Source organism: Perissodus microlepis, chromosome 13 (genome assembly GCF_051167445.1).
Source record: "Perissodus microlepis isolate ML-2025 ecotype Zambia chromosome 13, ASM5116744v1, whole genome shotgun sequence".
Taxonomy (NCBI): Eukaryota; Metazoa; Chordata; class Actinopteri; order Cichliformes; family Cichlidae; genus Perissodus; species Perissodus microlepis.
This window is the reverse complement of record NC_140473.1, coordinates 18,224,134-18,237,434: the sequence shown is the minus strand read 5'-3', so window position 1 is coordinate 18,237,434 and position 13,301 is coordinate 18,224,134. Positions and strand designations below refer to the sequence as shown.

Below are 13,301 nucleotides of genomic sequence, written 5' to 3'. Positions count from 1 at the left end.
TGCTGTATCTCATGCTCCTAATCATTCCTTTCTTCTTCTTGCACTATTTATTGTGGCGACCCTTTCATGAAGGTATGAATTGATTGAGCTAATAAAATAAAACACTCATTTAAAGTAACGTAAAGCAAGTTCTGACTGCTTAGAAGGTGAAGTGTAGATTCCAGAAAGTATTGTGTAAGCTGGCTGCTGGAAATGACTGCCTTTGGAGTTGTATAGGCTACTTTACAAGTAAGCAAACAGAAGAACAAAGAACATACTGATTGCCACTTTAAATGTACAATCATGCCATCTTTATATTATGATGGTAAAAGTAGATTGTAACCATCTAATGATGTTGCTGCAATCTGTGTTATTAACAATTAATTTCACAATAACAATCAGTTTTGACAAGAAAACACTTTCTTCATTTTTTTGAGAAAGACCAGGCCAACACAGTTCTAATGTGAGAAAATGTCTGGGTCATGTCCTTCTGCAAATTGCATCTGAATAAAATAAAGTGCCTCTGTTAATGTACAGCACTCTAGTTTAAACTCTTAACAGCTGAAGTGCAATAACCTTTTGCCAAGTACTGTTCAACTTATATACTGTGGCAACATATTATGTTTTTGTTTTAATTATACATCTTATTTAGCAATCACTATAGTTCAAGCTATTTCACCATTTTTGAGGCAATATTGTTACATTACATGTTCATCTAAAAGTGTAATTTGGCACTTTTCAATTTATGGCTTGAGTGCAAATATCTCCCTCCAGGTTGCCAGCACTGCATAGGCAATGTGACATACTTGCAAGCTTTCAAATACAATATTATCATTAATGTAGAGCAGTTCAAAAAGACACATGTTTTTCTTGAAACGATCAAGGCTTCCCCATATTCCTAAATTTGTGTACCATTGAAAAATTCATTACCCACTCCAGCAAAGTCTCTCTCAGCTGTATACCAAATGTAATGCAGGCAGATATTAACAAGCAATGTTTTGTTTATCTTGGAAAAAAGAGAATCTAACAAACTACTAATAAACTTCTTAGAAATCTGACACTCCTGGCATGAAGTGATGCTTAACTATGTGTTTTCAAATTATAGCATCCTGTTCTATAAAATGAGAGAACAATGTTTACAGCTTTTTCTGATCATGCTCCTCCCTGTGCTGTACTACTAGGGACTTATCCACCAGACGAAGAATTTCATTTGTATTCACAGCAGCCTATTTTTCTTCGTTCCACAAGAAAGAAAAGCGGCTTTAATAAAAAACGTCTTCTTGAGGGAAATATGAAAAACACTGGCAAAGCTGGCAAATTAACATTTACTGTGCAGCCAGACGCTGTTTGCCAGGTTAGCCATGTCAGCCCACAGGACATCACTTCACACATCATCCACCGGGTTATTTCGCATACAAGAGGAGCAAGCAATGTTTGGATGCTGGCGGTTGACTGTGTTGTCCAAACTAAGGCCAGCTTTTTGAGGCTTGCAATGTGATATCACAAGGTGCCATGAGGGCACTGCTGCCCTTCTGCATGTTTTACACTCAAATTAGCCACTCTACTACATCAACACCTGGAGGCTTTACTCACAGAAAGAGATTAGTACTACTCTACCTAGCAGAATAGCCAGCATACAAACTCTGTTGGGCTGGTCAGCACAAACTATAAAGACCCCTTTTTAATGTTGTGAGTGAGGGTCCAGTCACATGTCTGGAGTCGGCACATGAGAAGATAAAAATACTTTGCATTAACACTGGACACCATGACCTGATGTGGTATTGAAAAGGAGACAGCCAGCTGGGATTTACTTGTCTAAAAAAACTGTAGGAGTTCGTATTGGTTGGAAGCATTATGGGAATCTTGTGAGCCCAAATTCATTCAAGCAAGAAGGACACAGATGTCTATTTCAGAAATACTTTATATAGCAATGATGATATGAAGAAGAACAATGTGAGTTCTTATTTCTTTATACTGAATTAGCATTTCCTAAAATATTGGGATGCATGGGGGAGCTCAAAACTTAAGTCAGATATGATATTAAATATGAATTCTGTTCATATTTGATATCATATGTGAGTCGTGGCATAAACTAAGAGACTATTATAGTTCATGTTCTGCCAAACTGCAAAACAGTTTCTTCCCCCAAGCCGTCAGACTCCTGAACACTCAGTGACTGGACTGACACACACACACACCTACACACACACACACACACACCTTCATACACGTCACTGCCTCAAGCACTTATCTACACAATCTCATACACAGACACACATGCATACCTTCATACATCAAGTTACTTTTTGCACAACTCACTGTCATTGTTGCACTTTTCTATTGCACTGTTGTGTCTGTATTGTTCTGTTCTGTCTGGTGTTGCACTTTGTTTTTTGCAATTTTTGCACACTTGCACTTTATGTAGTCCTGTGTTGATTGACTGTTATATGTTATATGTAGCACAATGATCTTGGAGGAACATTGTCTCGCTTCACTGTGTACTGTACCACTGCACGCGGTTGAAATGACAATAAAGCCACTTGACTTGACTTATCATCAAGCTGCACATGGCCGACTGAAAACTTCATCTATCAAATGCAAACAACGTTTCTACACATAATTGCTCTATATAGTTATTGACTCTTATTTGGAAAGTTAGTGTGAGCCTATAATAGTTATCATACTGCTGTCTTTCCCAGGTCTCGGCATCGACCTTTATGTGATATTTGGGATTTGTGTGGTGAATGAGACGTGGCGTCTGTTAGACAGCCAAGTGATGCCTGCCTGTTTAGCAGAGACAAGTGAAAGGTCAGTGTGTTTCTAGTGTTTAGATGCTTAAGGCTCAGGGCAGCAGACTCAAACTTGCGGCTAAAAATCAATCATGCCCTTCAGCAGCACGAAAGAGCTCCCCAACTTACAGCTGTGATTCAGGAGGAGGAAGAAAGGATGGCAGAAAAGCATGACAGATAGATGGGAAAAGAGAGGGCTTTTTTCCCTTCTTTAAATGTAGGTTTTCAGAGAGGCATAGTGGCGGTTGTGTGGGTGAGCATGCTGTAGGGTTTACAGCTAACCCTTTAAATGCTTGGCAATAACCATAGCTGAGTAGGCTGTGAACACCTCTATCACTTGTATAAATGTCTGGCAAAACAACAGTCCCAAGAAGGCTGCCAATAAAAGTGATGTATGCTATGAAAGCCTGTCATCTGACTAATTATTTAAGAATTACAACCTTGTCTGAAATGAAAATGTGATTTGGATTGGTTCTGTCTAAAAATGATAAAAGCAGTTTTCCACCTGATGTCAGGAACAGTTGATGGAGGATATGTAGTTGAGTAGCATCTTCCTTTTTAGTTATCTAAAATGAGCAGTAATAGTTTTGTGGAGTACATCCTTATTTAATGTGAAGGCTAACTCAGTGTTTTTTGATTAGTAGCAAATGGCTGTGGAGTCCAGCATGACTGGTATTTCAAACTACAGGGTATCTTGCAAGTTGAGGCATAGTGTAGCCATTTATGAGTCAGATTACTGAGAACATTAAATCAGTCACTGTGGTCAGAGGGCATCTATAGGGAATTTATGCAGACTCTGTGGTCTATAAATATAACAAAACTGCAGACTAAAAGACTACAGTATTACATGCTATAAACTATTACTACTGACATTCACATTAAGGACCAGAGTAACAACGTCTAATGAAGAAACAGGGAAAAGTTATGTTTCAAAGCTGTACAAAGTTGTTTCTAAAGGACTGTGCTTAAGCCTTGAGCCACAGCTAAATTCTTTATATTTTGCTAGAAAAATGGAAAATAGGTGTAGTGAATTATTGAAATATGATCAAACATACATGAAAATACTGTATATAAAAGAAAAACAGGGTTTGAAGAACTAATGAGCTTGAAAGTCAATATTTGGTATGAACACCATCACTGTTCGACACACCCTGAATTCTCTTAGGTGGGCTTTCTTTTTATTTCTTAAATAAGTCTTCAGAAATAGTTCTCTGGGTTTCTTGAAAGACGCATTCAAAGCTCTTCTTTGGATGCTGGAGGCGTTTTATTCTGTTCTCTCTCAAGACTGGTTCAATAATCTTGAGGTCCATGGTCTGACGGGAGGCAATCCATGACTGATAGTGTTCCATTATGTGTTTTTCTATCCAGGTATGCTTTTACTACATGGGTAGTGTGTTTCAAATCATTGTCATTGCGAAAAATGAAGCCGTTGCCAATCAGAGGTTTTCCCGGTGGTATGATACGGTGGATTCAACGCTAAAGATACTTTTCTGCATTCAAAATTCCAGCAATTTTGACAAGACCCCCCACATTACTAGGGATGGGTACCGGTATCCAGTGCCATGATGGCACCGGTTCTGACATAAACGGTAGTAACCAGACCGAAAAGCAGCGCACATTTCGGTGCTTTATTTCGGTGCTTTTTTTTCCTGAGATGTGATACGTATCACATCTCAGCTAGATTCTAGCCAATCATTTTACGTTTCCGAGGATAGTAGGCGGGCCCAGGTACGTACGTTCTTTTAGAGCAGAGCTACAGATTAAAAATGCCCAAGGCAAAGCGGTCGAAAGTCTGGCTGTACTTCACAGCAACATATGTAAACTCAGCAGCCTGCAACAAGTGCTTTAAGGTGATACTGTGATACTGTGCAAAGGAGGTAACACCTCGAATCTGATGAAACACCTGGCGACGCATAGTGTTTTTTTAAAAGCTGAGAAATGCGCCGTATTTGATAGCTTGCTGCGAGACCTCACACCGAGCACACCTACTGCGGGTGGGTTGCCTGTTATCGGACCTGGAGTTAGCAACATCCCCCAAAAACCTGAAGAGTAGAGTCCTGGCCCCTAGCCCTGCCAGTGTAGCAGAAATGATGACGGATGATGATGGCAGCAGCAGCCGTTCTTTTCTGCGTGAGTAGCTTAATGTTGTTCGTGTGTAATTTACGTTGAGTAGGTTAACCGCGTTATTGCATTAATGCATGTAAGGTGAACTAGAAAACACCGTCGTAGTTACATGCGGCTGTCTTCTTGTTTGATGGCAGATGCTCCCTTCACCCTGGCCAAAAAAGCTAAAATGACCAAAGAAAAAGTGGAAAACAGTTAAACATGAGAGGTTTTAGGACAAAGTTTGTGTTTTTTCCATTGTTTAAGCACTGCTTCCATCCAAGAGTGATACCATATATGCCCTATAGCTGCAGAAAAGGCTAACGTTGATATCTTTTTACAAAAAAACAGCTGAACATGAGAGGTTTTTGGACCAATTTTGTGTTCTCCATTCTTTAAGCACCGGTTTGAGCACCGTTTAAGCACCGGCACCGTTTCAAAAGTACCAGTTTGGTACTGGTATCGGATAAAACCTAAACGATACCCATCCCTACACATTACTGGCATAAATTCAGCCCCAGTTAACAACAGAGCTTCCACTATGTTTTACAGACAGCTGTAGACATTCACTGTTGTATCTCTCTCCTGAACTCCTGTGTGTATACTGATGACACTTTGAACTAGAAATTACAAATTTAGATTCATCACTGCATAAGAACTGCTGCCTCTGATTATCTCTCTAAGGGCTTATGTTATTTGGCACCCTGTTTTGTTTCCTTGACAGTAGATGGATCAACTGAAGGACCAGTCTCTGGTGTCTCAGGTCCAGTAGTACAGTAACAATCAATGTTTCCCTTTATTTCTTAAAGACATGGCGTTCATCTGCTGTTGTTAGTTCCTTTTAGGCCTAATGCTGCTTCTTTTGTCCTCTACAACGCACAGCATGCTGAGATATGCCAAGTTGTCAGCTAACAGCTCTTTGACATTCACCTAGTATAGGTACTTGGTATTTGGGAAATACCTAGTATAGCATTTTATGCCAGTTTGACAGGCATAAAGAACTATTTAATTCCTGCCAAACTGGGTAGTCTTTGCCATTTTCACAGGTTCAACTAAAGAAATAGGAGCATATTGTGTGGTTTTGTGACAAGCTGCTGGTGACAATGTGCCTAAAATTTATTTTCCTACATTCCCTGGGTCAGCCCTTAACTTTGGTGTCTTTAGTCAGCTTGAATGATTCATGGGCCACTGTTTAGTAGCTTAAATAACAAAAATCCCCTGAAAATATTCAGGTACTGGACTGAAACTTTTTGAAAATCAACTATAAAAGGAAAAGTACAACAACAGTAACTTTATATAAGGTTGAGTGTTTAAAAGTGTTTTTATGTTCATTTACATGATGCAAAAAAAGGATATGCACACATGTAATTTTAGCATACTGCCACTTTGTGTAATGGTTTAATTACTTGAGGTGGGAATGTGGGTGGCAGCACAAGCAGTGACACTATGTTGTTTATTGTGATAATGTTGACACTCTTCATTGTGGAAAATACTCTGTATAAAACTGAATATTTGCTAGAAAAACACAATTATTTCCAGAGACATATGCTTAAAATAACACCCGGAAACAAATAGCATTACATGTTTAGTAATGTAACATATATGCAATGAGCATTTAGTTATAATGAGCACAAAACTTACACCAAAGTGACAGCTGACATTTACAGAAATACATCGCTTTGCTGAGGAGAAAATGAAGAACCATAAAATGAGGAGAGACGCAAATGGACAGAGATATAAGCTGAGAGGAAAAATTCGGGGGATGTGCAAGCTCGGCAAGGTAGGGGGGAGGGAGGAGGATGAAGTGGAGGAGAGCAAAATGACATACTCAGAAGCAGTGAGGCAAAAGTCTCATGTGATCTAGAGTAGATTTAGAAGGCGAAGTGCTGTGGGGGAGATAAGCAGCACGGGAAACTGCTCAGATCACAGGTTTGTAACATAGGGCCAGAGATGTAGCCTCAGTACAAGAAGGAGGATTCACATAGTGGGTCCATGTTAGATAGCAGCTTAGCCCTCCTCTCTAGTCACACACACACAGAGAGAAAAAATATATTCAGTAAATATTCAGTTGCTTCCCATGTGCCCAGTGCTAAAGACTTCCCTAAAGGGTTGTGTGCGTGAGTTCCATTTAAAGGAGCCATTCACTCTGATTTAATGATAGAGCTCCAGAAAAATCTTTATCACCCAAAAAACCTGAGCAAAATCATTGTCTGCTCATTCACATTGATATAATTAATCTCTTCACAATCTTTCACATAAAAACACACTGGAAAAGCATTAAATGAATAGAGAATTAGTTCAAGCATATAATATATTTAAACAGTGTCAAATACTTGTCATCCTGTTGCCTTGAAAAGCTAAAGCATAGTAATTACATCATTCCAGTTGCTGAATCAACAAGTCAGCAAGGAACTGATGTCTGACAGTTCAGAAGGCAAAAAGAATAGAAAATCTGCTGTGTGTGATTGAGAAGAGAAAGTGAGGATGAGAAGGGAAAAAGATCAAGTTTAATATACAATTTCAGTTCCAATAACTTTGAGATTATGTGTAGAATGTCAAAATCTTATAAAACACATATTTTAAAAATAGCCAATTGATGCGTTTTACTATTTTATGAAAAATATTGACTCATTTTTAAATTGATGGCAAGCAATATGTCTCAAAAAGGGGCAAAAAAGCCTGAAAAAGTCAGTTGTACTAATGAAAACAGGTGGAGGAACATTTTTGAACCAAACAGGTTAATTAGCACAAGATCAGTAACATGACTGGGTAGAAAAAGAACATCCTAAAGAGGCAGAGTTTCTCTAATATGAAGATGGACAGAGGTTCATCATCTGCAAAGAACTTCATACACAAATTGTGGAGAATAATGTTTCTCAACATGACATTGTGAAAACTAGAATATCTCATCATCTACAGGGCATAATATGATCATTTAAAATGAAAACAAATCATTGAAAACGTACAATTTTGTCACAGAAATCACTGCTTGGGATCAGGAAAACTTCCACAAATTATTATTTGTGAACTCCATTTATCGTGCTATTCCCAGTTACAGGTTAAAGCTCTCCCATGAAAAGAAGAAGCCATGTGTAAACATGGTCCAGAAACATCATCCTCTCCGGGCCAAAGCTCATTTAAAAGGGAGTGAGGCAAAATGGAAACTGGTCTCTGGTCAAACGAATCACAATCTGAACTTTTTTTTTTTTTTAGAAAACACTGATGCCGAAGGAACCATGTGGCTTGTTATTAGCTCTCAGATCAAAAGCCCACAACTCTGATTCTATGTGGGTGGACCAGTGCTTATGGAATTGGCAGCTTGCACATCTGGAAAGGCATGATCAGTGCTGAAAGGTACACACAAGTTTTAGAGCAGCACATGCTCCCACTCAGCATCCAGCAAGACCTTCGGGGATAGTCTTACATATTTCAATAAGAAAACACTAAACTGCGTACTGCATCGAGAAAATGGCTTCATAGTAGATATAGGTTTGAGTAAATACTCTGCTTTTATCTACATTTCAGACAGACAAAAACAACAAGATGTTTATCTAAACTCTTCTGAAAAGCAAGTGGTAACATGCCGCTAAAGCAGCAACTACGGCATAAGCCATTTATTTTATCCAGCATTGACTGGGAGCTTCTCATTTCCCTCTGACAGATGGAGGGGACCAACCATAAAGCAGTAGAAAAAAATCATTAAGTCAGCCAAAGCCCTGCAGAGTTGTTTTAATTGTGTGCTCTGGTGCTGTAGGCATAGCTCACCTGATTGCTGCTATAACTAACTGCCTTCACAGAGACAGACGAGATCTTCAGTGGACATTTAGAAAGTGATTTGCGTTCAGAAGGTTCCTTGGGGGGGAGGACAATGTGGAGAGACAGAGTGACTGGGAATGAGGAGACAGATCATTGCGAGTGAGCAGATTGGATACTCTCCACTGGAGACAACCTTGTCCAGCAGGAGAGGCTCAAGCACCTGGCTAATGCTTTCACGGCTCATAATTTACAGCAGGCCTTCCACTGCGTTTGGTTAGCATTGTTAATGTGAAACCCTACAGAAGTCTATGCCTATGGTCTCGACCTTCTGAGTGTGCTTCAGACACACCACTTATTCAAAGCATTAATCAATAGCCTTTCAACAGCTATGTTGCTGTGCCTGTGTATCAATCATTGAATAAAGCTGAGCAACGGAGGAACGTGAGCACACACACAAAGTGCTGGATTATAAACCATCAGGGAAGCATTTATTTGGTGTGCACACACTGAACCATATGAGGAATGCACATATACACACACTCTACCAGGTACAAATTACCAAAGGTGAGATAGGCTGAAAGACAAAGCCAGGCACAAACAATGAAATAAAACCTAAAGTGCTGCGTTGACAGGTTGGTGAGGACTTACTTTTCCCTGTTTTATGCATAAAGGCCTACCGAATTCTGTTGCAGAAGACAGTCTGCCATCACTCCCTAGTCTAACTGACATAGAAGCTAGTAAATCAATCCACTTAAAACAAGCTTTACTTTAAGCTCCTAATGACCACAATGTGCCAGGTAACTATGCCATCAGACCTTAACGCTTCACAGTCTGAATGCTGCAGAACTTTACCTACAGCAGCAAAAAATAAATAAATTAAAAAAAAAAATAGAAAACAACCGTTAACACTAGTTTGCCCTCATCAAAGAATATTTTTCTCAACAGTGTCAGCTGGCAGGTTAATAATCCATGTTTATTTTGAATTATAGGTTAATTCTAATTACATTTATATAATTCAATTATGTACGACTTCTTGGCCTCCTTCTGAGTCAGAGTATTATCAGCCCACCCAACCTTGTAGATGAGCATGTCTATAGAGGGTATATTGTATGCGAATCCACTAGTCATCTTAGGCCACTGTAGATTATGTCTTCTCATCTTGCATCTTCCTCTGCAAGTTTAACAGTCTAAGTGGTTAATCTTGTCAAAAGAGACTCTTAATAAACTCAAAGGAAAGCCCTGTTTCTCCCACAGACAGACACAAATGTGATTTACAGCAGCGATGATATGCAGCATCTACCCTGCAGCTCTAATATATATTTATACATAAAACTCAGTGATCAGTCAAGCACAGAGAAGAGCATCATGGATCTGGGAGACGCTGTATTAGAAATGATACCTCTTTGCAGAATATTCATGACATGAGAACAATAACGCAAACGGATCTCCTCAGCTTTTATATCCCTGGGAGAGCGCTTAGATCAGCAGGCCAAATGCTCCTGGTGCGACCTAGATCTCGGCTCAAGACCAGAGGTGACCGCGCATTCACCGCTGTCGCACCCTACCTCTGGAATAACCTCCCTCTAGCTATTCGGGCGTCTGATTCAATTCAATCTTTTAAATCTCGATTAAAAACTTATTTGTTTAGCCTTGCTTTCCCCGCCTCCTAGAGCCCGCATTTTTGGTGTACTGTAAGTTATCTTTTTTGCTTTATTAATATTTATAATGTTTTAACCTTCAGCCTTTCGGGTTGTGCCTACTATGCCTGGTGTATTATTGGTTAGTTATGTCACCTGCCTGTTAGTATATTTTATTTGTATTTTGTATTTTGTGTTTTGTATTTGTATTTATTATTGCTCTAACTCGTTCTGTGAAGCACTTTGGCATACTTGTGGTTTTTTAAATGTGCTATATAAATAAAATTGTGTTGTATTGTATTGTAAAGCCATCATTAACACAGTTATAAATGTTCATGAAATTGTGACCTCAAACCCTTTGTGCATATCACCAACTGCTTAAATATTGATCAGAATATTGGGGAAGATGAATGTGATGTGACCACAGACACAAATGTGTCTTCAGGTGTTCTTGTCCACTTTCTCCAGCGTTTTACACCTATTGCCCCTGTCTGGCACTACAGCCTAAACTGCTCTTTGGTGTGTGAAGTTACAGGTTGGAGGCAGCTACATCAACAGCCGTGTCAAGGAGACTTACGTGTACTCTTCCTGGGTGAAGATTGGGATGCGAGAAGGCTGAAGGACTGTGATCTCCACCAAAGTGCTGTTAGACTTCACTGGCTCCCCATTGTCATAGGCTATCACAAAGAGCTGCAGTGGAGCAAAAGAAAACATGTGAACAAAAGACACATGCAAATGCAAGCACTAAATTAATAAATTTTTTTAGCCTCAACGTCTGCTCTCTGCACAAATAATTCCTTTTTTGGGGATTGCCAGTCATTTTTGCAAACATGTTCGGCATCCTAATAAAGACACAATGGCAAATCTGCTGTGGCGAGCAGGCTGCAAAGCTCCCAGAGAGTGAGAATGAATGTATTGATCTACATTCATAGACTGTGGAGAAAGGAGCTCGGGGAAGGGGGGGAAGGGAGGGTGGGGCTGAAAGAGAATGAACATAAAAATGTTTTTTCTTTTTTTTCTTTTTTTTAAAAAAAAGAGTGTAAGTAAAAGAAAAAAAGAAAGACAGATTAGGGCACAATATCCTGCAGCGCATGCTCAAGTGTTCACACCCACAAGCCTATGTAAAGTCACTGGAAGTTGTTAAAAATAGCTCTATGTAAAATGCCTGGGAGGGGATTTGTTTTATCTAGAAAACTCTATATTATTTGTCACAGAGACAAGTTAGTTAAAATCAAATAACATTTTGATTTTAAAGTATCATTTTAAAAAAGTCTACACACATTTCTAACCCACTAAAATTTAATGGAACTTGTATCCGTTTAAAACAAGACAGACAGACAAAAGATAGCACTATGACTATGATGATTTTATCATTATACCATTATAATCAATTGTCAGTTCCACTGCTGCAATCACGTCATGATTACATGTTATATCACGTCATTACTAACTCTACGTGTCAAATTATTGTGAATTTTTTAAGCCAATAAATAGCTTTTTAAATTGATTTTATGGCTTTTTTATCAGCCAAATAAAGTGCTACTTTATTGAGTAGAGTATTAAAGCAGAATTATGTCAGTCATGAATTACAATCACTGGCTATTTCCCCAGTTATATACTGTCCTGTAATAATCAGGCTTTCAGCACAGCCACTGTATCTTATATCATAAGATAAGCTGATAATCATAACTAAACACCTTTTACTGCCACTAGCACACCGTTTTTCTTATGTGCTATAAACCACTCAACCACAACATTTAAGGCACTGACAGGTAAGGTAAATAGCAGTGGTCATCCTGTTGAAATGAAACCTTGGGTCCAGGCATTCATACAGATGTCACAATAACACATACCACCCACCTAAACATAATTCATCTTTAACTCCTTTAAAAGCTTAAACAGCACATCTTTTTTTCTGCTTCATCTCTACAACCATTAAGTGACACTGACACTTTAAACAAAGGCACCTCATCACCACCTCTGCTGACATAATGGCTGTCACTCACGTTAAAGGTGACACTGGGCTCTTCATTGAGGTTGACCTTAGTGATAATTCTCCCTGTTTCTGCTTCCACATCAAAAATACTCCCACTGTATGGCGATCTGTTCAGATCCACTCTGTAGCGAACCAAACTGGCCGGAGTACCCTGGAGGAAGGAGAAAGAAGAGCACGAACAATATCAATGCAATAACAATCCACTTATCTGGAGCCCACATTTTACATATTCAAATGAAAAGAAAAATGATGAAAACAGAGTACTTCAGGGTAATCTGATACAAAATGCAGTCAGGTCATAAAGGACTAGTAAAAGTACTTGCTTAGCAACATGACTCGTAAATGTTATATTTTGTTATTTTATTATGCAACAGAACTGCAGTGGCTTATGTTTAAAAAATTTGCTCCTGTCTCTATAATAAGAATTAAGAACTGAGAGCTTTTCCTCATAATTTGGTTCTCATCAGATACTCCTAAATAAAATCATTGTTATTCATTGGTTCAAATCTAATAATCTAATAGGAAATAATATTAAGAAAAATTCATAAATTCATCTTTTTAGTCTCCAAGGTAACACACTTTGCATTCATTAATGCCAGCCTGGACTTTAATATGTCCAGGCTCCTCTGATTAACATTAACTATGGTTGCTGATTACTAATCATCTCTATAGCTTATCTTATTCTAGTTCCCTCCCTGTGGACCTAAAGCTGAGTCTGATTTTTAATTATCTTCTTGAAGCTTTCCTTCTTTGGCTGAACAGCTTTTGCTCCTCGGGGACTGGGTAAAACCTGGAACTAGAGAGAGGTAAAGCTTGTAGTAGCAGTGTATCTCTTGGGAGGCTTACTAACAAAAATGTGTCTCTTAGAGGTTACAAAACCATCTGAGTGAATTCACTAAGGGGATAAAAAAAAATCCAATCTCTAAAAGCTCTTCAGATTGTTTTCTGACATTTAATTGAAAAGATGTCAGACCAGGACCACCAATTACGGAAAAAAATATCCCCCCACTAACTTCAGTAGTAAGACCTCTGCAGTGATGG

The 13,301-nt window shown here is 38.8% G+C and overlaps 1 protein-coding gene across 1 annotated transcript in view; it reads right to left on the bottom strand.

The window, feature by feature from the left end:
* The window catches only part of LOC146375020 (protocadherin-15-like), a 163,947-nt gene that overhangs the window by 39,107 nt on the left and 111,539 nt on the right, over positions 1-13,301 (bottom strand). Inside the window, exons 23-24 of the mRNA XM_084949255.1 lie at positions 12,271-12,411; positions 10,842-10,954 (exon numbers count right to left, since the gene is read on the bottom strand). Of these exons, the coding sequence (XP_084805381.1) occupies positions 10,842-10,954; positions 12,271-12,411 (254 nt within the window). The remainder of the gene's footprint in view (positions 1-10,841; positions 10,955-12,270; positions 12,412-13,301) is intronic.